This window comes from Microtus pennsylvanicus, chromosome 9 (assembly GCF_037038515.1).
Source record: "Microtus pennsylvanicus isolate mMicPen1 chromosome 9, mMicPen1.hap1, whole genome shotgun sequence".
Lineage (NCBI taxonomy): Eukaryota > Metazoa > Chordata > Mammalia > Rodentia > Cricetidae > Microtus > Microtus pennsylvanicus.
The window spans coordinates 13,038,614-13,063,728 of record NC_134587.1 but is presented as its reverse complement, the minus strand read 5'-3'; the positions used below and the strand labels follow the sequence as shown (position 1 = coordinate 13,063,728).

At 42.9% G+C, this 25,115-nt stretch overlaps 1 protein-coding gene across 4 annotated transcripts; it reads right to left on the bottom strand.

Moving 5' to 3' along the window:
• On the bottom strand, positions 1 to 24,145 carry Fastkd1 (FAST kinase domains 1). Of its 4 annotated transcripts, none has more exons than XM_075984966.1 (15): positions 23,940 to 24,145; positions 22,779 to 23,205; positions 22,314 to 22,382; positions 17,653 to 17,778; positions 16,827 to 17,228; positions 15,047 to 15,157; positions 13,828 to 13,959; positions 12,198 to 12,684; positions 10,439 to 10,553; positions 8,519 to 8,647; positions 6,786 to 6,917; positions 6,183 to 6,296; positions 2,982 to 3,120; positions 1,822 to 1,936; positions 1 to 675 (listed from the first exon to the last, which is right to left on the bottom strand). In XM_075984966.1, exons 2-15 carry the CDS (start codon positions 23,111 to 23,113, stop codon positions 580 to 582), a joined length of 2,502 nt encoding a protein of 833 aa, XP_075841081.1. In that variant the 5' UTR covers positions 23,114 to 23,205; positions 23,940 to 24,145; the 3' UTR covers positions 1 to 579. The 4 variants fall into 4 exon arrangements, with proteins under 4 accessions (XP_075841081.1, XP_075841080.1, XP_075841079.1 ...); XM_075984965.1 differs by having other exon boundaries at positions 22,779 to 23,283; positions 23,940 to 24,133; XM_075984964.1 differs by having other exon boundaries at positions 8,519 to 8,581; positions 22,779 to 24,133.
• Positions 24,146 to 25,115: the final 970 nt, after the last annotated feature.

Genomic DNA, 25,115 nt, shown 5'->3' with positions numbered 1-25,115 from the left:
GTGCCTTATGAATTTTTTTATTTGGGGGAGGCGGTTAGGGTGGATGTTGTGATACAGTGTCTCACACTATGGCCTAGGCTGGCCTGAAACTCACTATGTCCCACAAGCTGGCCTCGAACCCACAGCAGACTTCCTACCTCTCCCTGCAGAGCATTGGGATTAACTCACTTATGAAAAGAGTTCTTGGCTGGACATGACGGCACATACCTGTAATCCCAGCACTCAAGAAGCAGAGGCAGGAGGACTGCCACAAAGTTAAGACCAGCCAGGACTACTTAAGATACTTTAAAAATACGAACTGTGTATATTATCAGCATTCCTTGCTTAAAGCTTTGCACTGGCTTCTCGTCTCACCCGGGGGAGCCATGAAGTCATACACTGCTGTCTCTTCTGACTTTTTACTCCCAACCACTTCCCGCTTGATCTGCTCTAACCACAGCTGAGCTCGTTAATCCCAAACACATCAGGTGTGCTCCCAACTCAGAATACTTGCACTTAGCATTGTTTAATTGAGTCAGACCACTTAAGTAAAGGAAATAGAGACATGGTATGCCATGGTCATTTTAAATGGAAACTCAGTCATGATTTGCCTGCTCCAAATATATGTTGTCTCAGGTAGTCCATCCTCGCATCCTGTGTGGACAGTGCCATAGAGTTCCAGTCAACGTAAGGGACCTGCAAAGTAAGCCGTTCGTTTGAATACAAGGTGTAAAGCAACTACAAGTGTTTTTAATTAGACTTCCCCACCATTAGGTAGATCTCCCTATTGGTCTAGTGAGGGGATATATAAGCTTTCTAATGATAGCTTCAGAGATTTATAAAATGTTGTAAAATGCAGAAATTATTTTTATAATCTATTTCTTTATTGATTCTTTGGGAATTTCACATCATGAACCCAAACCGGCTGACCTCCCAGGCCCTCCATATCTGCAGCATCCTCCACAAAAGAACCACCACCATTAATTAGAAAGCAAAACAAAACAAAACGAACAAAAACTACCTCACTCCTCCAATTCTCCTGCCTCTCCAACACCTCTTCATTTGTCCTAGTGGCACTGGGAGCTGTGGTGTGTCACACTGCAGACCTTTTGTCCAATCAGCCCTACCCACAAATGTTCATTGCAATGAGCCCTTGGGCCGGTCCAAGACCTCTGGCCTCTGGTAAGCCATCATCACTGGACCCTCACCAAAACTCCTCTCAGATATCCTGCTGTCGCCCCAGTCACGGAGATTCTGTGGCTATCATTTTGCAGGACCAGTCCCTTCATGTACTCCAGGTCCTGGGTGGTAGCTGAGCTGGTCAGCTGGGGGCACCGGAGCCACCGACCTTAGGCGAGGGGTGGAGCCAGCTTCCCTACATCCATTTCATTGCCATTAGGGCCAGCTCTCCCATGGCAGTGGTGAGGGGTGGGACTATCTCATCTCTCCTTAGTATGGGGTAAGGGAAGAGAGCTCTCCCATGATGGGCAGAGCCAACTCCTTTTAATAAGGGCATATATCAGGTTTCTAATGATAGCTTCAGAGATTTATAAAATGTTATCAAATGCAGAAATTATTTTATTGATCTCTAAGGTTATGAGCTAAGAGTGTGTAAATGATCTATCACCCAGTATTTGTAGCTGTTGATTGTTTTGTGCTAAAAAAATGAAGAAAGGTGGGCACGAAGCCGACACCACCTAGATACAGAACAGGCACCATAGATGCCACAGCTAGGCTGCTAGAGCCTGCAGCCGACCACCCATCTCTGGGATCATAGACACGCCTGGCCCTACCCACTCCACCATGCCTGTTTAGAGAATGAATTACATGACTGTTCCATACCTGAATAACACGATAGCCCAAAATTTCCAGATGTCGTTTTTTCATAGCAGATTTTCCTTTTAAGTGAGGAATGTTTGAACAAAAGGCTCTTACATCCAAAAATTCTAAAGCAATCCTACAAAATATAAAAATGCTTACTTCCAAACTCAAAATGGGAATTTAAGTAACCAGAAACCACAAGCCTGTCAGGAAAAAGAATGCATGCATTCATATACACTAACAAAGGCTCAATGACTATACCTCAGTATAATCAAAAGGGTTTTTTTTATCTTGCTCATTCTCTGAGACAGAGTATCACCACCACTGTGGTGGTTTGAATGACTGTTCCCAGTCTCTCAAACTTGAATATTTAGTCCCCCTTTGATGGCTGCATTTAGAGAGGCTTGGGGAGGCGTGGCCTTGATGGAGAACGTGTCACTAGGGGTGGACTCTGAGGTTTCAAGAGCCACATGTCATTCCCAACTTGCTCCCTCTGTCTCTGCCTGTGGTTCAGGATGTGAGCTAGCTGCTCCAGTGGCCATGCCCGCCTGCAGCCATGCTTCCCTGCCTCGATGGCGATAGACTCTTCTCTCTCTGGAACCATAAGCCCCAAATAAGTTCTTACTTGTCTAAGGAGCCTTGCACACGGAACGGAAAAGTGACTAATACAGGCTAGCCTTGAACTACCTCTTGCTTCTACTACCCAAGTGCTGGGACGACAGGCACACGCCACACCCAGCTCCAAATTATTTTTCTACTTAAGAAATTAGTGACTGAAGTCAAACCTTTTCATTTAAAGAAACTATAAAACAAAACATCTCGTAAAACTCATGAGTTTCTTTGTCCAACAGGCACCTATGGAAGTCCAACAGACTCCCATAAAGAATTTACCCATAAAGTCAAGCAGCATAGCTGTGGTCCAACTGGTTGTGTGAGTACAGCAGCAATGCGAAAGAGGTGGCTAAGTGCTCCCCCAAGTGGAGAAGCATGGGGTGCTGAGAAGAGAACAATGCACACCTGGCTGAGGATGACCAGGCCACCACTTGGTTACACAGACTGCTGGCCATGGACAGCTGAAGGAAAGTAGCAGGTGCTAACACCAACCCCTAATACAGGAGGCTATGATATAATGCCGGATATAACCATTCAAAAAAATACCCTAAAACTAACATATAAATTACCTCTCAGATTCTGGTGGAAGCCTCGACTCAACTCTTGAAGTATTCGACTCCCAGTATATTCCCGGTGATTTCCCTGGAGTTAGGCTGTGGCTTCCATAAGGAAGAGGTTTTTTTCGTTTATCCAAAATGCATTCAAAATCTTATTTTAAAAATAAAAAGAATCAATAGTATAAATTAGGTAAATTTTAGCAGTCAAAAGTTTAAGTATATTTTAAACATATTTACATAGACATATATATTCACACACGTATTTAAAAGAGCAAAAAGAACAACATAACTTCCTGACTATCCAACTCATTTTGTAAGGTAGCGTCCAATTAATACTTTTCTTTGAAAATCAATAAATACCAAGCAAGTATTAAGTACAGCACATAGCTGGCTATACTTGGCACTGAGCTAAGTCAAATCATATGCGAGAGTTTTGCTTTAAGCCAGGCATAGTGATGCATGCCTGGAATCTCAGTAACTGGGAGGCTGAGGCAGAAGGAGGACAAGTTAGGGTCAGCAAGCTACATAGCCAGACTGTCTCAAAAAAGATGCACTAAGACAACACATCTATACAACAAGGACAAGCCTTCCTATATGAACGTCATGCACAGTAACTAAGCTGACACAGAAATGCTTTTCAGAGACACATCGGAGCCATCAATGTAGAAGGAATGGTGCATGCAGAAACTTGCTATTCTGGCCTCCCTTACAGATACTAGATTTAGCCGGGCGGTGGTGGCGCACGCCTTTAATCCCAGCACTCGGGAGGCAGAGGCAGGCGGATCTCTGTGAGTTCGAGACCAGCCTGGTCTACAAGAGCTAGTTCCAGGACAGGCTCCAAAGCTACAGAGAAACCCTGTCTCAAACAAAAACAAAACAAAAAAACAAAAAAAAACCAAAAAACAGATGCTAGATTTAGGCAAAGAGCGACAGGCAATGGCGACTAAAGTCAGCAGGGCAAACGCTCACAAGGGAACCGTCTCACTGATGAGTCAGCCTGAAGAGCGTTACAGACCCACTGATGAGTGATGGGATTTGATGCGATGCAATAATAGCCATCTGTGAGACAAATTAAAGCTAGAGTCCAATTAAGTAAGCATCGACCTCTAACTGGTTTACCAGAAAGGTGAGAGCAACATGAGCACGTTAAACGAGGCCAAAGGGGTTCGATCAGAGGAGTCTAGATGATGGAACGTTCTCCAATAAATTATAAGAGGGGTGTAGGAGAAAAACTGAAGAAGAAAAAAAGACAAATTAACTAAATGCAATATTTGTATCCAAATTTGAACAAGTAAATCAAATATATATATAAGAAACAACCGTGGAGGCTATATGATATTAAATTTAGTTATTCTACCTTTGCATTTCTGAGATAGGCTCTTGCTATGTTGCTTAGCTGGTTAAGAATCCCAATGCTCAAGTCATCCTCCTGCCTTAGCTTCTTCCATAACTGGACTACCAGCACCCAGCTTTATTCTATTTAGTGGTTGAATGAATGCTCCCATATTCTCAGGATTTGAACACATGGTCCCTAGTTGCACTACTTGAGGAGGTTTAGGAGGTTTAGGAGGAGTGGCCCTGCTGAATGGAATGCATCACTTTGGGGTTTCAAAGCTTCCTACCACCCTCCGAGGACTCTGCCTCAGTTCCTGCCTCCACGTTTCTGTCCTGCCTTCCCTGGATGACAGGCAACAAGCTGTCATGAAATCAACCTTTTTCTCACCATGTTGCTTTTGGTCATGGTGTTTCCTTACAGCAATAGAAAGCAAATTAGGACAGATGGTCTCACCTGAAATTTACATAATGGGACTTAATCATCAATATGACGGTATCAGGAGGAGAGCCTTTAGGAGGTGATGGTTTCATGCAGGCAGTGACCTCATTACCTTATAAAGTGCAGCAACCTTTCCAAACAGGAAAACCATGGGTGCAGCTGGAGGGAGCAGCAAAGGCCTACACTTTCTCCAAAGCCCTGCTGTGTGCTTTGGTTTTCTTTCTTTCTTTGTTTTTGAGGCAGGGTCTTGCTCTCCACCTACACTTCCCGAGAAGCTGGGATTATAGGCATGTGCCACCATGTCCAGGGAGGAGAGGATCTTGTCGGGGTTTTGGTGGGTTTTTTGTTTGTTTTGTTTTCGTTTTTGTTTTTTGTTTTTCAAGACAGAGTTTCTCTGTGTAGCCCTGGCTGTCCTAGAATTTGCTTTGTAGACCAGGCTGGCCTCCTGAGTACTGGGATTAAAGATGTGTGCCACCACCACCCAGCAAGGACAAAATGTTTTGAAGATCCAGAAATGTTTAGTGAACCTGAATCTGGATTTTACTTAGCACTGGTGAAGATCAACTTTAATTTTTTTCTGAAAATGACAATATTGATGGTTATCAAAGTTGGACTATGGGAATGAACTTGAGAATTCATTATTATATTTTTTGTCTACTTTTGTCTGTTTGAAAATTTTAATAATAAAAATTTGAAAAGAAGGGGGCTGGAGAGATGGCTCAGAGGTTAAGAGCACACTGGTTGCTCTTCCAGAGGTCCTGAGTTTAATTCCCAGCAACCACATGGTGGCTCACAACCATCTATAATGGTAAACATGCAGAAAGAACATTATATACATAATAAATAAATACATCTTTAAAAACAAAAAAAATTGAAAAGAAATTATAAACCTGGGGTTTGAGAGAGGGCTCAGGGATGAAGAGCACTGAAGGCCACTGCAGAGGACCCGGGCTGGGTTTCAGCACCAACACGGCACTCATCACTGTCACTAAGTGCAGTTTCACAGGTATGGCTCTCTCTTCTGGTATATGTAAGTATAAAGGCTACACTTAGTGCACTTACACAAATGTGCACTTACACATGAAAAAGCCTGGGATAAAACCGGACTCGATGAACATAGCGGACAATGAGGATTACTGAGAACTCAAGAACAATGGCAATGGGTTTTTGATCCTACTGCACGTACTGGCTTTGTGGGAGCCTAGGCAGTTTGGATGCTCACCTTACTAGACCTGGATGGAGGTGAGTGGTCCTTGGACTTCCCACAGGGCAGGGAACCCTGATCGCTCTTTGGGCTGATGAGGGAGGGGGACTTGGTTGGGGGAGGGGGAGGGAAATGGGAGGCGGTGGCAGGGAAGAGACAGAAATTCCAACTAATCAGAAGAAGATGATCCAAGTGAGTGTGGTCCGAAAGGAGCTGGCGGTGTCCGGCCACTTACCCACTGTGTGGTAATACGGTGAAAGAGTCGAAGCCTTTACACATCTGTGTCCGCCAAGGATTTCTGCTAGCATCTTATAGATCTGCTGTTGTGCTCCAGTCATAACACCAACATCTTTAGAAAAATTACGAAAATGAAAAGCCATCCTTATTCTACAAATCGAAAAATAAAAATTCTTACCCAGAGCCTCAGCAGTTTTGTGAGAGGGCTCACTCACTTCCCAAGCCTAAGGAGCTGAGTTTGAGCCCCAGAGCCCAGATAAAGGTGGAAGGACAGCGCTGACTTCAGAAAGCTGTCCTCGGACCTGCACACACGCCTGGGTGTGCAACCACTGGCACACGCAAGAAGCAAATAGATACGGTAAGAGCCTAATGAGATCCATGTGCGATAACACTAAACACAGTAGGAGATAAGTGCCTGCTCAGGCGGTCGGTGTCCTGGTTAAGAAATTCCTGCAAAATGAAACCCACTTACAAAACTATTTAACAAGCCATAGGCCCTTCTGGAAACTCTCACCATATTTAGATTTAATGGTGATAACAATGTATTACCTAATAATCTGTTCTGGAATTAACTATACTCTCTTACCAAAAGAAAACAAACCTTTGTTATAGTGTTCTTGACAAAAGCGATCGTGAAACCACGGGGTCTGAAACTCGGGGCATTCCAGGCAGACGGCTCTATTTAACTCCATAAGGCGGAACTGGACCCTTGCACTTAGACTTGAAGGTAAAGCTGAAATTAAAAACAAATTACTGATGGATTTGGATAGCCTAGACCTAGCAGAAACTTCATTTCTTCACACCATGACCCCCACTGTTGGTTGATACTTGAGCTCTTACATGAGAAAGTCACTTCCTTTGTGAATGCTTCATATCTTTAAGTTGATATGTTTGGTAACATGATTAAGACTGATTTCTGCCAGGCAGTGGTGGCACATGCCTTTAGTCCTAGCACTCAGCAAGCAGAGGCAGACAGATTTCTGAGTTCAAGGCCAGCCTGGTCTACAAATTGAGTTCCAGGACAGCTAGAGCTGTTACACAGAGAAGCCCTGTCTCAAAACAACAAAAAGACCAGTTTCTACACTTTGTGAATTTTAAAGCTACATTAATTGCTACATTAAAAAAAAAAATGCCACAAAGAATTTTCATTGACTTTCTTCCAATTTTAGAATTTATCCTAAGAAACCAATCCATGGTCGTGTGTAATATTTATTAGTTGTAATGAATTGGAAACAACCTGTAAAATGAGAAATGAGTCCCAGGATATAACTATAGTGCATGCCTGCAGCGCATGCACAGGGCCCTGGAGTTAATCCGCAGCGCTGCCCTTTTTAAAAAGGGGGTTCCTGATTTTAAATGACAGAAGTTTTACTACAATTATATAATGGTATGCCATGAATCCAGTAAAAATATGACATCAAAAAATATTTTATGACATTCAGAATATAGTTCAATGAAAACAGCAGCTTAAAAAGCAATTTAAGTTCTCCATCTATTTAAAAACATACTTTGATTCATAAGTATTTATATGGGACCAAAAGGAAGACACAAAAGAAACATTTTAAGCACTTGAGTACCGCCTAATGGTAGAGTGTGTGGTTAGCATGCAAGATGCCCTGGGTTCAATCCTCTCCAAACAAAAGAAGGAAAAGAAAGCACCTCCCCATTAAAGTTGGTTTTACTTGGTAAAAGAATCTTACTCTGATGCTTTATGTGTTTATAAAAGTTTCCATTATATTCATAATTTTTTTTTAAGACAGGATCTCAATACAAGGCCCTGGGTGGCTTGGTCGGCTTCAAACTTTCAATCCTCTTGCCTCAGCTTCCCAAATGCTGAAACCATGGGTATAGTGTGTGTGTGTGTGTGTGTGTTATATACTATTCTATATTATATATATTTACAAGTATATCTGCATATATGTATACACACATCCCCACCTTCCTAATTCTGGAGATAAAACCCAGGGCTTAACAAATGCTAAGCAAGCATTCTACCATTACACTGCCCCCCAGCTAATCATAAAATGCTTTTATTAGCAGGAAATAATATCCTTAGCCTTTAAATGCTTCAGTATGGACACAAATGACACTTGCATACAAGGTACATTTAGTAAATTCTAAAACTAAAATGCAGGGGCTGGAGAGATGGCTCAGTGGTTAAGAGCATTGCCTGCTCTTCCAAAGGTCCTGAGTTCAATTCCCAGCAACCACATGGTGGCTCACAACCATCTGTAATGAGATCTGGCCTTCGGCATACACACAGATAGACTATTGTATACATAATAAATAAATATTTGAAAAAAAATAAAATAAAACTAAAATGCAGATACATACTTTCAAGTTGGGAATCTAATCTGGCTAAGAACTTGATGGTGAACATTTTCTTTAGCAGATCTTCTGGAAAATATTCAAGCGTGGCCAAAGAAAAACCAACAAACACTAATGTAACAGGATCCAATTTACCTAAAAAATGAGTTTAAAATTATAACATACAGCTGTTTCACATGTACATATAGATAAGCAGTTCAGATAAAGCTAAGGCTTTGCCAGATTTGCCTCACTTGAGAGCCTTTTTACGCAGGGGAAGGGAAAACTACCATGATGCACTGACACAAGAATTCTAATGAAGGACAGAAAAGACGAACCCAAAATCTTCACAGATGTGGTAGCACACTGCTATAATCCTAGTCCTTGGGAGGCTGAGGCAGGAGGACTGCACAAGTTTGAGACCAGCGTGGCTACATTACAGTTGCAGGTCTGCCTAGGCTCATGTGAGAGCCTATCTCCAAAACCAATCAAACAATAATCTTTCCTTTTGGATTTCTTTGCTGATTTTATTTTTACAAAAAAGACCAAATCATGAGCAAAGCAAATAGTTAGGCACAATTGACTCTTACAAGTTGTCCCCTGACTGTGACACACACACGCGGTACCCAGACTGTGGTATATGCCCCCACCATACAATAAGTAAATCTAAAATAAAAACAATTTTTTTAAAAACCTACTCTGCATTCAAAATGAGGAAAATCATCACTCCATTGGGTTTATTTGTTTGTTCATTTGTTTCTTACAGTACCAGCATTGAACCTGGGTCTCATCCATGCTGGGCAAGTGCTTTTCCAGTGAGTGAAGCCCTCGGAGTGACAAACAAAAGACACTCACAAGGGGAAAGCCAAGTACCTGAAAGTCCCCTGAGATTGTCTTCTGCCACTCACATACCAGAAGCACACACACACACACATACACACACAGTATGCACACACACACACATAACCTCCCTATATGGGAAACAAAAAAACTAGTAACAAATGGGAAACTTTGATGATGGTCTAGGTAATAGATGGCACTGTTGGTTATTCTGGTTGTAATGCTGGCATAGTGGTTACAAGGAGAACGTTCCCTTTCCCTGAAGCATATAGAGAGGATAATTCAAAGGCTCGTCATATGCAGGAGAATGCTATAGTTCAAGCTAGACTGGGGATATACTACACAGATATTTGTCCCTTCAATTTTAATAGGTTCTTGAAAACCTTGTTAACAAAAAGGAAAGAATTGAAAGCTTCTCCCCAGATGTCGACACCAAGTTAAAAGTGTATGAGGGTGGTACTCTAGACTATGAGAGATGAAACAGGTAACCACCAAAGTAAACACTGGAGTGGTTATTTTGGGTACAGATTAGGAAGACATTAAACACAGACTCTTTAAGTATGAAGGGACCACTGGAGTTTCTTAGTGTGCTCACGGTGTGTGCTGATATAAGAGGTTCATCATTCTGGGCAGGGGTGTGCTTCAGTAATACAGGACAGCGTGCTTTAAAATAGATGGGGTGGGGGAGCGAGCAAGAGATAAAGCAAGCAGGACAAAACAGTAACATCATCCAATCCACGCCGTGGCTATATTGGTGCTCCTTGCTCAATTCTTACACAAGTCTCACATTTTCCTACTAAAAAGGCTTCAGAGAAATGGATACTTCTCTTGAGACAGATTATTTCAAGACACAACAGGTAGGGAGACAGGCAGATGGATGGACAGACAGGCAGACAGAAGTCCATCCCAGCCCAAGCTGGTCTCAAACAAGCAACCTTCCTGCCTCACCAAAGGGCTGATATACACCACCACGCCCAGCTTTAAACATCTGTAGCACAGAGTTTCCGGCTATTATGAATACCCGGTTACTGAAGGCCATTGTAACAGCTTTTAGGTCATACGAACAAGAACCTACTCACCCATTATACTGCCAATCATTTTACCTACCTTTGTAAGAATTAAGGCACTGGACACACGCTCCTAAAAACTCATCCCTTTGAGGTGGATCATAGTTCAAAACACTGAATGGAAGAATAGTAGCGGGGATGGAAAAGGGATGGATCTGTATGAACAAACAAGAATTTAGCATTGGCTTCAGCGAAACTAATTTTAATCTACCATTTTAGACGAAGTCTTTCTCACACGCCTATAATGAAATTACAAATGTATCACTTTTGCATCCTGCAATGATCTATTTAAATCTGTAACTATTAGTAACTGTGAAAATGTTAGTACAGAACAGCAAAGCAGCCAGGTGAAAACCCTGTTGTGGGATCCACCCCTCACTGGAAATGAACAGGAAGAAGCCCCAATTACTTCCACGTCATCAGTGCATTGAACAGAATAACATCCTTCTACAGCCAAGGAAGTCCCTTAATTTATAGCCACCAGCATCTTTCTTCCACACACTTTCCATCCTTTGGTATTTTTGAGACAGGGTCTCACTCTACAGCCCAAGCTCAAGGCCAGTTGCCGAGATCCCAGGAGTGAGCTATGCTGCCTGGCAGTACTGAGGGCTGGACCGAAGGCCAAGCAAGCGACCACCGATCTAGAGCCACTTCGTTGTTCCCTGTTGACACATCACTCATCTAAGCACCTGTCGGGCACAAAGCTAAGCAAGTTAGACATTTTTATGTTCATTGTGAAAAGCACTAGCTTCTGAATAAAGACCTCATCCTAACATACAGACAATGATTTTGTAAGAAAGGGTCTTCTCATCCGATCCATAAGGCAGCTTAGACAACGTAATTTCAGAAACAAGTATACAATGACAACTTAGGAATGCGAGTGTCAGCAAATACCTTATTTTCTCAGTCTTCACGCTTCGCTCGATGTCGTGTGTGTGTGTGTGTGTGTGTGTGTGTGTGTGAGAGAGAGAGAGAGAGACGTGCACGAGTGCGTGTGCCACATCCACAAGTGTAAGTCAGAGGACAGCTTTGTGTAGTTGGCTCTCCCTTCCACGTTTATCACAAGGATTTTGGCAGCAAACTCGGGTCCATCAGACCCGCATTGTTGGAAGGCAAGTGTGTTTGTTTGCTAAGCCATCTTGCCAGCCTGCAATTGTTTAATAGTGATACCCAGGATTACAGAGAAAAAAAAAGAAAATTAAAAATCAGTTATTGGCTACCATGAAAATATGCCTAATATTTTAAATATTGCCTTCCAATTAAAAAATTCCGACTTCTGATCTTAGCTGGGCATAGTGGTACATGCTTTATCCCAGCACTTGGGAGGCAGAGGTAGGAAAATTTCTGGGAGTTCTAGACTGTGAGCTACATAACAAGACTCTGTCTCTCAAAAATGAAACAAACCAAAGCCCCTCTGGCTTCTGATCTTAAGGGCTGAAGGAATCAAAGGATGACCATGGTTCTCTCCAAATCCATGGCAAGGGGAACAAGGCGGCTGCTTCCTTTTGTCTGAGACAAGGTCTGTCTGTGTGTTCACTTGGACCTTAAACTCTTGGCAATCCTCTTGCCTCAGCCTCTCAAACACTGAGATCTCAAGTGTGCCATCACACACTGCTCAAAAGTGGCTTTAAAGTGAAAAAGAACAAACTGATAAACCAGAAGCCAGAGCTGAAATTTTGAACTTTACTCTCATCTAAGTTTAGAAAGTATTTAAGTATTTATAATTTATATATCCATGTATGTATGTGCTTTCTGGAAGCTGAACAGTGTAAAAGTCATGTCTAACACTTAAATCTCACCTTTTCAATCTGCTGGACGACCACCGAAGCTATCCTATCAAGTATTACGGTGCTGAGGTAGTTAGTTTTGGAAAGAAAAGATGCGATCTTTGCAACGTTGGTGCCATCGATTTCATCCACAAAGTGCTCCAAAGCAGCAACTGATTCTTCAACCAAGGACTCCTGAAGCCATTCCCCTTTCAAAGCTTTAAGCTCCTCCCACAGGAGATCCAAGCTGGTGCTTTGCTGTAATCGATGATGGCCCCAGTGATCCAATTTCCGAAGGAGATTCAGTTGCTGTCTAGCAGGGCCGGCCAAGCATGTGTGATCATTCTGGATCCACCTCAGAAGAGACACTACAATATCGCTCAGCTCCTTGAAGTCACACTGGGGTAAAATGGCTTCGATGCGGGACAGAGCTGTCTGGTCGAGGCGAGAGGAAGGAAGCATGGATAAAGCAGAGACCAGAATACAAATCTCACTCGGCATGACGCTAGCTTCCAAATGACTGTTACATAAAGGAAAAGGGGAAAAAACAGAAAGAATATAACCAACAAGCCAGCAACAACCAAAAGATACACAAAATATGTGAATTAAAATATTGTTACATAATTGTTAAAAAGGTGAGGTGGCCTTAGAAAGCCAGGTTCATTTAAAATTAATTCACAGGGGACAGATCATTAGGGGTCACTAAGGAAAGGCGAAGGTGACAGCCATGCTCCACACTTCATGCAGTAAGAAAACCACCATCAATGGGAAAAAGGTCAGCATCAGAAGAGAGCCTGGTACTGCCGCCACCACTGCTGCTGCTACTGCTGTGCAAGAATCCGAGCTCAGTGTCTGCATGGCCACCAGGAGCTGCTGCGATGTTGAATAGGCCCTGGCACAGGACAACCCTTAATAATACCAATTCCCTTCTTAGTTATGAATACCAGATACATAGTCTTAAAACACTGGCAGACAGACACATGCTCACAAGCAGACAGACAGACACCTGACCTCACTCTCTATTCCCTGTTTTCCAAATCTGTGCAGTAACTACCTCACCGTGAGGACAGTAATTCTTAAACAACAAATTAAGGACTGGCCACTTTAAGACACCTTTAGGTTTAGAAGTGTGGAAGAAATGATTCAATCTACATTAAATACAAAACTGAGTTGCTGTGATTTTATTATTTGTTGTTTTTGGAGTTCTGAGTTCCTATATAAAAAAGAACAAACACACCCACAAACCCCACTGATTGCTTGGGAAATAAAATCTTACTAGTCCATGCTAGCCACAGTGCACTGGTCATTCATTATTAGTAAACTTAAAGTAAAATTAGTAATGCTTCATTTTAGCTCAACCAAATCAATGGAAAACTGAGAACACATGTTACATAAGCAGAGAAGATACAGTCATTTTCAGCTATTAAGGTAAAGGGGAAACTGTGTATATGTTTGCCTAGTTGTTTAGTGGTACTGGGATCACACGAGGGGCACACGGTAGTACGGCACAGTAGATACAGCCCAGGTCTCAGAACGTCAATAATAAGCCATTCAGGTTTGTCTAGAAAATTCTAGCTATTTTATACACTATAAAGCAAACAAGGATAGATTTCTAAATGAAATACTAATTGAATATTTTATTCTTTAAATTCTTAACTCTTACCTGAGAATTAATTCTCGAAGTTTCATAAAAAGCTCCTTATTTTGGAAATGCAGACAACTCAAGGCTTGTGTTATCTTCAGTAGCTCTATCGATCTATAGGTATCCAAATGTTTATATAGCACTGAAGCAATCCTAAAAAGAACATTATTATAGCCCGGTCATTCACTTGTTTATTGAACAATGACTAGACAGACTTCAGGCCACACACACTGCTTTGTGGAGGATCAGTAAAAAATGCCTCCTCTTCTGTTCTGACAGAACTGTCTCCAGATGCTGACAGAAACAGAACTAAAGGGGCAGTCATGAAGTGTGAATTTGAAAGGGGGCGAAAAGCATGGCTTTAGGGGCTGGAAAGGTCACTCAGCAGTTAGGAGCACTGGCTGCTCTTCCAGAGAACTTGGGTTGAGGACCCAGCACCCATATGATGGTTCACAATGATCTGTAACTCCAGTTCCAGGGAACCCAACAACCTCTTCTGGAGTCTGCGGCACCAGATACATGGTACAAATACATACATGCAGGACAAATACTCAGAAATACAATTTTTTTACAGAATATTTTTCTAAAGAAGGGCATAGCTTTACTTCCCAAATTACAAAACAGAAAAAACAGAAATAAAGCTCATGGAGCAGACATCAAATTCCACATCCTGTTGCCAAGAATAATTTTTATCATAAATTACTAGCAATTAACAAAACTAATCTCATTTTTTCCCCATAACCTTCTGGCCCTCGGGGGATGAGCTAAAATAATTGAAAGAAAAGGAGAAAGAGGGAAACATAATGAGAAATGAGACAGTGGAACCTTAACTAAAGGAACATATAACAAAGAAAAATTAAGCATATGCAATTTGAATGGCTTTTTTTTTCCTTCTTAAATCTTACACTACCAATAAGTTAGAGGCAACAGTGAGACAAGTCCTTATGTTCTGGAAAGTTCCAGCCAAGTGTTCTGGAAAGCACAGCCCTTGCTCTACGCATGCACTACTACAATGCATGCACTACGATGCTCTGCTTTGGTCTAGCAGTAGCAGGAAAGGAAATGAAAACCTCTGTAAAGAACCCCATCTCTGTCCTGAAGTCACAAACATTTGGGAACATAAACAATGTTCATTCTTTATTACTTCAAAGCAATTAGACACAAGTATTTGTCAGAAAAAAAAAGCAGATACTTATGAGTGACAACTACACTTAGCGCCATGAACTTCAGGAAAGACTACTTTTTAATCAAGTGTGCATTTCTGCTCTCCATATCCTCCATGGCTATCAACACTGTCAGCACTTGCTGGCCGGTCAGCTCCTCTGACATCAACAGCATAGTTGATTTAAGCCTAGAAACAAAAATACAGGTTTTTTAATGTTGGAAAACTGGCTTTCAATTTGTTTGAATGAACAGTTTTTGGGTAACAGAAAAACTACATATCTCTCTACTATGGAGTTCTTGGGAACTCTGCTTAAAGAAAGCTCTTCACCGCGCATCTACAGATTGCTATGAATTCCTGGGCTGAAGAAATGGCTCAGCAGGTAAGAATGTGTACTACTCTTGCAGAAGACCTGAGTTTGGTTTCCAGTATCCATTTCAGGTGGCTTAGAACCACCTGAAACTCCAGCTCCAAGGACTCCAACACTCTACAGGACTCCCAGGGCACCTGCACTCGCACGTAAACATGCACACTCATGCACACACATGTATACAAATAATTTAAAATAAATATTTTAAAAAGACTACTATAGCCAGGCGGTGGTCACGCATGCCTTTAATCCCAGCACTCAGGAGGCCGAGGCAGGAGGATCTTTGTGAATTCGAGGCCAGCCTGGTCTACAAGAGCTAGTTCCAGGACAGGCTCCAAAGCTACAGAGAAACCCTGTCTCGAAAAACAAAACAAAAAGGCTACTATAATTCTGAATATTCCATATAGTTACGCTGATTAGGGATTAGAGTTATTATTGCATAACTCTAGCCTCATAGTCTAGGAAGAGATAACCAAATGATGTTTGTATATTAGTTTAATATTTACATATCTCCTAGCAATATCTAAATATTTTAAATAGAGCAAGATCTAACCTATATATATCATATCTAACCAAATGCCAGGTACTGACCCATAATTCAGCAGTGTGAGGGGCTGATACAGAATTGCAAGTGTTCAAGACTCACCTGAGAAACTGAGTGAGATTGTCTCCAAATACAAAGTAAATAGATAAGAGCTCTTGTCTAATATATGAAAGACCCTTTCTGAGTTCACCTCACAACAAAATAACAAAAAAATCCCACTAACCATTCCAGATATTTATATCTATATCAATAGTCTATGAAATCAGAACTTCTTAAAAAAGATGAGCCAGAGTAAACTCACTCAAGCTGTAGGTGCACCTGTTCCTGCATCTGAGTGTTCTGAGGGGAGGAATCGCAGTTCGGGCTCAGCTGGGACTCCCTGTGTAACCCAGAGTGGCCTCAAACTCACTCTACTCCCTCCAAGGCTGGGATCACAGCCAGGCACCATTGCACCCACTGTGTGCTTTCTTATTTTTTTTTAATTACCGCCAATCTTTATGTGTGTGTGTAAAATCATTTTTAATAACAGAACTACTTGTTCTGGAATTGGAATTAAGTATCTGTAACACATGATTATCATTAACATTGTCTTAGTTAGGTTTTTTATTCCCGTGATAAAACAGCATGACCAGAAGCAACCTGGGAATTTTGACATCACGTGAGCAGGATGAAGATAACAGGATAGAGAACCCACTGTGTAGACTACTGCAACCTAAACAGGAGTCTCACACCTCTGTGCAGACCCAGGAAGGGCTGAAGAAAATACTTGGGCATCTTCTGTCTAGTCCACTGTGGAGGATACCAGACATCTGAAGGAACAGACTGTAACAGATTATTTCCCTTCCATAGCCGAGCGGGGTGATTCTGGTGAGTTTCTGAGCTCCGAGGAGAGCTAAGCATGAAGAATCCAACATGAAAATAGAACATTTTTAAGTTAAACTTACTGTTTCCTTATTTCAGGCCCTGCCACCGGTCCCAACGTGGTAAACAATCTGACAAAACTTGCGGGGTGGCCAGATGACCAGGGGATCATCTCGACTAGCCTCCTTCGAGCCACTTCAGTAAACTCAAAACTGTGGAACTGCAGGGTCTGATACAGGCTGAAGATTCTACAGACGGTCTCCAAGTCAAGACTGCTCATACTGCCTATAAACACTTTGTTGCACCGCTCCAGGAGCGGGTAATAACTGCACTTGACATTGCGGAGGAACAGTAATATCCGTCTAGCATTGTTGACCTTGGAAGAGTCGACACCGTCAAAAAGCAGTTCTGTTTTGTTCATGAGTCTTTCTTGGAAACAGTGGGATATTATAGAAGAAATGCTGACCATCAAGACAGACAAGGCCCTGAAGGAGAAAAGAAGATACACAGATTTTTATACTCCTAGCAAAAATGACCAGTTCTAAATTAAATGAGCAGATATGGAAAAGTTGGCAAGCATACAGCTTCATGCCATAAATTATTTCGTTATTTTACTTTTTTATGGCATCGTGAGAAACAGTCCTCTGGCTCTGACCTGGCAATCCCACGTTTTCTGCTGCCACACGTGAAAATGTGACATCTGGCTATGGACACGGCAGGCCAACTCGGTAAGTTAAAAACCTTAGCTCCTCAGAGATCTCCACAGTACAACGCAGCTCTTGCCGTCGCTGTTGTGTAGATGAGGATGTCGACCTCACAAGAGATGTGGTTATAGTGACACCTGACACATCTCTATCTGCACCCAAAGCCCAGCATCCTTGCACCCCCATAGGCCCCAAATAAATGTACCTTAAGTCCTGTATGGTTTCCAAGTTCCTGTTTACAATATCAGCTATTTTTCCCATTAATGGACTGAAATACAAATGCTGATCAGCCAGGCAAGTAGAAAATATTGAGAGCACATTAGTATCAAACCTGTTAAAAGAAATTCAAATTAGATCATTAGTATCAATTAGAACACATGATGTAGTTATAAAATAAGATGAAGGTTTTTCAAGGGCTGGGCAGTAAGTCAGCGGTTGGTTGCATGCCCAGCACATGCCAGACGCTGGTTCTGGGTTTGATCCTCAACACTAAAAACAAAACTAAACAAAAAACAAGTAATGTCAAGCTAGGTGCACACCTTCAATTCCAACACATGGGAGGCAGAGGCAGTCAGATCTCTCTGAGTTGTCCTGGACAGCCTCTGTCTCAAAAAAACAAGCAAACAGAAAACCAAAACCCATCAAAATTTTCCAAGGTGAGCTGATTATTATTACAACAGTACCAAATGATGAGACTTTTAAAGTCCAGCACTGCAGAAAGATTTTAAAAGAGAATCACTCAATTTGAGTTTCACTTACTTTTTGAGGTAACATGGAATGTTGATTCATTTGCATATTAGCAAATGAGTAAAAAATCTCTAGAGAGGAAAAACGATCCAATTTCTTCAAGTGACTGGCAAGACAAAAGTGCACCCCTACACAGTTCAATGCTTTCCTCTCCCTTTCTTCTCTTTTTTGTTAGTTCTGGAGATCTAACAGGGCTTGAATACACTATCCTTGCTAGCACACTACCACTGAGCTACCTTCCCGGTCACTCCATTTTAATTTGTTACTATTGTTTGTTTTGTTTATTAAAAGCACCAGTGTTGGGGCTAGAGAGACGGCTTAGTGGTTAAGAGTATATACTGCTCTTCCAGAGGACCCAGTGAGCTGCCTCGCACTTACATCAGGTGGCTTACAGCTAGGGATAGTACCAGCATTCAGCACCCTCCCCTGGCCTCTGCAGGCACCTGCACATGAGTACGCACATCCCCCCACTGGACACATACATATACATGTAATTTTTAAAAATAAAAAAACCCAAAAAATCTATTCTTAACCTAAGGAAGTTCATAGCAGCACAACACGTAAGAGCCAAAATTTCCAGTATTATGGCTAAATCCCACATAGCCACTGAACAACATAACAGAGCAATAAAAAGAAGAAACCACGGAGCTCAATGGTGGTAGCAAATACCTTTAACCCCAGCACTCAGGAGGCAATGGCAGGCAGATTTCTATGAGTTCAAGGCCATCCTGGTCTACAAAGTAAATTCCAGGACAGCCAGGCTTCTCTTCTCTTGTTACACAGAGAAACCCTGTCTCAAAAAATTAAAAGCCCGAAAATAAATAATAAAGAACCACTGAATCATATATTATGGAAGACTCCTCAAAACACAATGAGAACTAGATACATGAGTACTATAAGAATTCATTTTTATAAAAAACAAACAACAACAACAATAACGAAAAAACCCCTAACTTAACCGGGCGGTGATGGCACACATCTTTAATCTCAGCACTCGGGAGGCAGAGGCAGGCGGATCTCTGTGAGTTCGAGGCCAGCCCGGTCTACAGGAGCTAGTTCCAGGACAAGCTCCAAAGCTACAGAGAAACCCTGTCTTGAGAAACAAAAACAAAACAAAGCAAAATCCTAACTTTTGGCGAGGGTGAAAATCCTTTTGCAGGACCGCAAGATTTCTCAGTGAGTAGGTTCAATAACCTTGATCCCGTACAGCGGCTGCCAGTTGTTCTGACCTCCACAACCAGGGACACGTGCATGCCCTACCCTTCCCATGCCCCCTACAAAATGAATAAATAAACACGGGGGGGGGGACAACTAAAAAGTCAACATCCTTTGAGGATAACAAAGCGGAGCTGGCGATTCTAAGGAGAATTTGGGGGAAGCGATGATATTGCCTATGGTGTTTGTTTTTGAGACAAGCTCTTCCTCTGCAATCCTGGATAGCCTGGAATTCACTATGTAGCTCAGGTTGTCCTAGAACACATAGAAATCCTCTTGCCTCATACCTTCCCAGTGCAGGGATTCCAAGCATGAACTGCCTAGCATGATATTGTTTCTCAAATTATTTTTTTTAATTATGTATAGTGCTCTGCCTGCAGGCCAAAAGAGAACACCAGATCTCATTACAGGTGGTTGTGAGCCACCATGTGGTTGCTGGGAATTGAACTCAGGACCTTTGGAAGAGCAGTCAGTGCTCTTAACCTCTGAGACATCTCTCCAGTCCTGTTTCTCAACCAGGCTTAGGGACAGGCTCTTCATCAATCACGGAGCACCTCGCTGGTCCTTGGGGTTGCTTTCAGTATCCTCCATCACTCTCCTGCTTTGAGTGTTCTTCCCTTGACTTCCATCTGCCTTATCCTACTAGTAGTGGCTTTGGCTACCACAGATTCCTAGGTAGAAAGTGCAGAAGGCTTCCTAAACTGGTTCTGTTATGCCTCGGCTCTCATACACGGAGGACTTCCCATACATACTTGCAGAGTGTGCTGTGTATTCACAAGAAAATCCTGAACAGAGTTCACATTCCTCTCGATGACGATCAGTTATGGTCACATGAAAACACAGCTGTCCAGCTTGGACAGCGCCTTTGCGACAACACCGTCAACAGCAGAGGACCTCAAGCTTACTTTCTTTTCTATCCTTCTTTTGGGTGAAGTCAAAATTGATTCACAGCAACACGAAGCAAGCTAAGAGTGAAAGGTGCCATCTAACAAAATCAGTAACTGGTGCAAAGCTAACTCTTCCAGAAGCTTTGAAGCCGACTGTAACCTGCGGTCACTGCCGTCTCACAGAAATGGAGTAACAGGAAAACCAGAGATGCTCAAGTGTCACACAGCGCCCCCCCCACCCCCCAGTCCACCAAACTCGTGTCTTCCTTTATCTCCTTTCGTAGCCCTTGCAATCTAGGGGTGTTTGTTGCTATTGTTGTTGTTGTTGCTTTTATTTAACGTGTATGGGTGTTTTGTTTGAGCGTACGTATTGCACCCGTGGCCTGGAGGTCAGAGGAGACTCTCTGGAACTGGAGTGACAGATGACCGTGAGCTGCCAGATGGGCACTAGGAATCTACTGCCAGGTCATCTCCCAAGCCCCGAAATTTAAGCTTATTCGTTTGCTTGTTTGTTTTCTGGAGTCAGTTAGAATCTTCTGTTTCTAAAGCAGAACTCTTCAAGAGTGCAAGCAACTAGTGACTACCTGTGACTCTGCCGCACTTAACGTCTATGGAAAAGCATACTGAGGCCTGCTCTGAATGAAACTGGGAACAGCTGGAATAGTTCCCTGTAGGGCCCGGGTCTGCCCCTGCTCCTGGGGTTCATCTTGAGGACAGTTTCTGGTCAGCCAGCTAAAACATTCTGTTTGTTCCTGTGTTCCCTCTGCCCCACCTGGTGATTAGCTGTAGGGCACTGTTTATTCAGTCTTGGGTGTGGCAATTTCCCACCTGCCTGGGGGGGACTCCTAGTGCAGCAGCGAGGTGTGTAAGGATTTCCCTAAAGTTGAATAAACGGCATTTGGCTGATCTCCTTTTGAATGACCCAGGTCTCTAGTGTGTTCCTTCAATCTCCAGGCCCTTGCTGCTCGCGTAAGGTACAGTGGCGTGCAAACTGTGCCCAGGGGGTAATACAGAATCGGGTGCTACAGTTCCCTTTCTTTATTAAAGAAAGAATGTTTTTACACAATTAAAAATCCTCAAATGAATTGAATTTGAAACTTTTTTTTTCTTTTCTTTTGAGACAGGGTTTCATTTAGCCCAGGCAGGCCTCAAAAATGCTGTGAAGCCAAGGATGATTTTGAATTTCTGATCCTCAGCCTTGTGGTGGTATGAAAGAAAATGGCGTTTATAGTGGTATATTACTTAGTGTTTTAATAACTAAAGCTTGCCTGAAGATCAGAGTGCAAAGCAGCCACACTAGCCAGCCACACAGGCCATGCAATGGCTGCACACGCCTTTAATCCCAGCAGCCGCGCTAGTTAGCCATAGAGGCCAGGCAGTGGTGGTGCATGCCTTTAATCCTAGCACTACAGAGGAATATAGAACCGGGGGAGACAGGTCTCAGCCTGAGGATTCGTGGAGGCAGGATCACCCACTTCAGTCTAAAGTAGAGGTAAGAACCAGTGGCTGACCACTTTGCTTTTCTGATCTTCATCTTGAATCCTAATATCTGTCTCTGGGTTTTTATTATTTGTGCTACAGGCCCCTCTAGAGAGTGGCACTATTCGGAGGTATGGCTCTGTTGGAGTAGGGGTGACCTTATTGGAGGAAGTGTGTCACTGTGGGTGTGGGTCTCCTATGATAATAATGGACTACACCTCTGAAACTGTATGTCACCCCCAATTAAATGTCTCCCTTTGTAAGAGTTACCAGGGCCACCGTGTCTCTTCAGAGCAACATAGCCCTAACTAAGACAAGCCTCCACCTCTACAGTGCCCTAACACGTTGGTTTGCTGTGTCGCTGGGGATGGCGTCCTCAGCCTTGTGTACATGCTCACACGTTCTATCAAGTCAGCTACATCCCCAGGCCCAGTGCATTCTTTCCCTATGAAACTTCATTCTTTTCCTCTATTTCGTTTTGATAACACCCCCGCCCCCAGATAACCCTGATCTTATATGATAAGCCCAGAGTACTTGCCTTTCCAGCCTTTTCCACGCTTCTGTAACCAGTGCTTCAACCAGAGGGTGATGGGATTCAACACCAAACCTCAATAAAAACAAGGCAAATCAATTTTTAATTATGAAAGCCAAGAGACTGCAAATGGATCAATAAAAATAGAACCTCAATAACTGTTGGCTTGTTAGCAGACGTTAATCTGACTTAACCTACTTACCTATTATATCCTCATTGCCGTTAGCCAATCACGTTTCTCCACTATTCCCAATCAACCAATCACACATACGGAAAGCCAGTCATTTGTACTTTCCTGGCTTTCTAAACTATATCACTAACTGGTACCAAAAAAATATTCTCCAAATAGTCTTAAGATACTACAGTATAAGAAAAACTGTCTTCTGGAAGAATGGTTTTTCATTTAAAAGAGATTCTCAGGAAATTAAGATATGAACTAGAATTATTTTCATAAACTGAAAAACAACTTACTGTCTTATGCTGTATAGCACATCCACGAGGGTGTCATCACCCATTGCTTGGATGTGATTCGCCGTTGCCTTGCAAAGAGTAAGAAACTGGGGATGATTTCTAACAAACTCAATGTTTTTCTCCAAGTTAGTCTTCTGCTTCTGAAACTGCCAGAGCATATTAAACGCACAACCCACTTGCGGCTCTGAAAGCATGGCCGGGCTTCTTTCGATAAGATCAAATACTTGTTCTTCATCTGTACAGTTCTGCATTTGAGTAATTAATGGCTCACAACTGAAGGGGCGGAACTGAACTGCTCTCCGAGAGAGTAGAGAGAGGCCTCTGAGACAGAACATATTTATAATGGATGGGTCTCCAAAATACAGGCTTCTGTTCCTTTGTTAGCACAGGTTTTCTTTGGTCCATCTGCAGCTAGAAGTCGGGTATTCTGTGATGGCATAAAAACTGCCTTTCACTAATGTGCTTTATTTCCATCCTGATGGCTCTAAATCCATTCCAATAGAATCTGCAAAACAACTGGTTTACCTTGGTTACTCGTTTCATTAATATCAAATTACTCCCCTAACGTCAAACTTCAAGCAACAAGGATTTTCCTTTTTTGCTTGGACTACAGACTTTGTTCTTGGTCTGAACCAGCTAGATTTGATCCAAAATGAGACATCCAGGAAAAAAGGGGTTTCTTCCGGCCCCCAATTTTTAAAGGGCTCAATTCTGACCACGAACTCGGCAGAAGAAAAAACAAACAAAATCGGTTTTTGTGTTTGTTTTAGGGTATTTGCTTGCTTGTTTGTGGAGATAGGGTCTCACCTGGCAGCCGAGCCACGACTACAAAAAGGTGACCTTGAGGAAACCATTTAACTGTAGGAGAGGCCTGGGGAGTGTGACAGGTTGGCTTTGCGGTGAGCAGTTGTGAGCGGCCCACACGGTTCACAAGTGACAGGTAACTCGTGCATCTGGCCCGCAGGAGAGCTGACCCTGAGCCTAGGTGGCCAGCACCAGACGGCAATGGGCTCGACCTGCCCCGGTCTCCTGCGGAGACCCAAACCCGCAAGGAGACCGCGACTGCTAAACTAAACCGCGCGTCCCGAGCGGAACCAAGCCGGGTGCGGAAGGCAGAGCCGCTGACAAACCCCCGAGTCCTTCCCCACGCCCTCCACGGACCCGACAGCGCTGCTCCCGACGGTTCAGAAGGCAGGGATCATCCAAGGCCCCGACAGCAGCAGGAGGACGCTGGCGTCTCCGGCTCACCAATCGCGTCCTGGGGTGTTTAGCCTTTCCTAGTGAGACACCTTTCTTTAACAGTGTCCCAGAGCGGAAGAAAGGCAGCCCCAAGGCGGCATGCACCACAGAAATTTAAACTACATGTCCCAAAGGGCACCGCGAGAGGCACAGGCGGAGCTATGTGCAGAGAGAATTCTGGGCTTGGTAGTTTCATTCTCACTGACTGAAGCGTTCTTAGTGATTGGAGGAAACACGGGTCCCTTAAGTGCATCTCTACGACGAAGATATTCCCCAGTTTCTGAAGCACTGACAGATTTGTAATATACACAACAAAATATTTTTTTTTGATGATTCTAGAGGGCCTAAGAGGTAAATGCGCTTGCTACCAAGCCTGATGATGTGAGTTCCCTACCAGGGACCTACATGTAAGAAGAGAGTCAAGTCTTTCAGTTTGTCCTTTGACCCCATGGACACACATAAACAGATGTATATACATAGCTTTACACGTTCATCAAACATTTCCCTTATGTGCAAAATGCATGTTTTACCTTTTTAAATGTTTAAAAATTAATAACTACTTTGATTATCTCTACCCGGTGGTTAAGCAAATTTATTTATTTTATGGTTTTTCGAAACGGGGTTTCTCTGTAGCTTTGGAGTATGTCCCGGAACTAGCTCTTGTAGACCAAGCTGGTCTCGAACTCACAGAAATCTGCCTGCCTCTGCCTCTCGAGTGCTGGGATTAAAGGCATGTGCAGCCACCGCCCGGCAAATTTAATACTGGTAATTTCCCAACATTCCTTGGGCAACATATGTATATATTTTTGAGTTTTTTTTTTCGAGACAGGGTTTCCGTAGCTTTTGGTTCCTGTCCTGGAACTAGCTCTTGTAGACCAGGCTGGTCTCGAACTCACAGAGATCCGCGTGCCTCTGCCTCCCAAGTGCTGGGATTAAAGGCGTGCGCCACCACCGCCCGGCTTGTATGTATTTTTGAAAGAATGAAACAGAATTACATACTATGAAATGTTGTATAAATCTGTTTGTTTTATTTTTTTTTTTAAGGCTGTTATGGGTGCTGGAGAGAAGGCTCAGCAGTTAAGACCATGGGCTGTTCTT

Bases quoted from the DNA above. Each gene is read 5' to 3' on its own strand.
- Fastkd1 (XM_075984966.1), bottom strand. From the start codon at position 23,113: ATGTTCTGTCTCAGAGGCCTCTCTCTACTCTCTCGGAGAGCAGTTCAG. The intron at 8,648-10,438 runs GTAGGTAAAATG...CTCATTTTTTAG, and splicing joins GTGCCTTAATTCTTACAAAG to GTAAATTGGATCCTGTTACA. The intron at 6,297-6,785 runs GTTTGTTTTCTT...ATTTTTCTAAAG, and splicing joins TCAAGAACACTATAACAAAG to ATGTTGGTGTTATGACTGGA.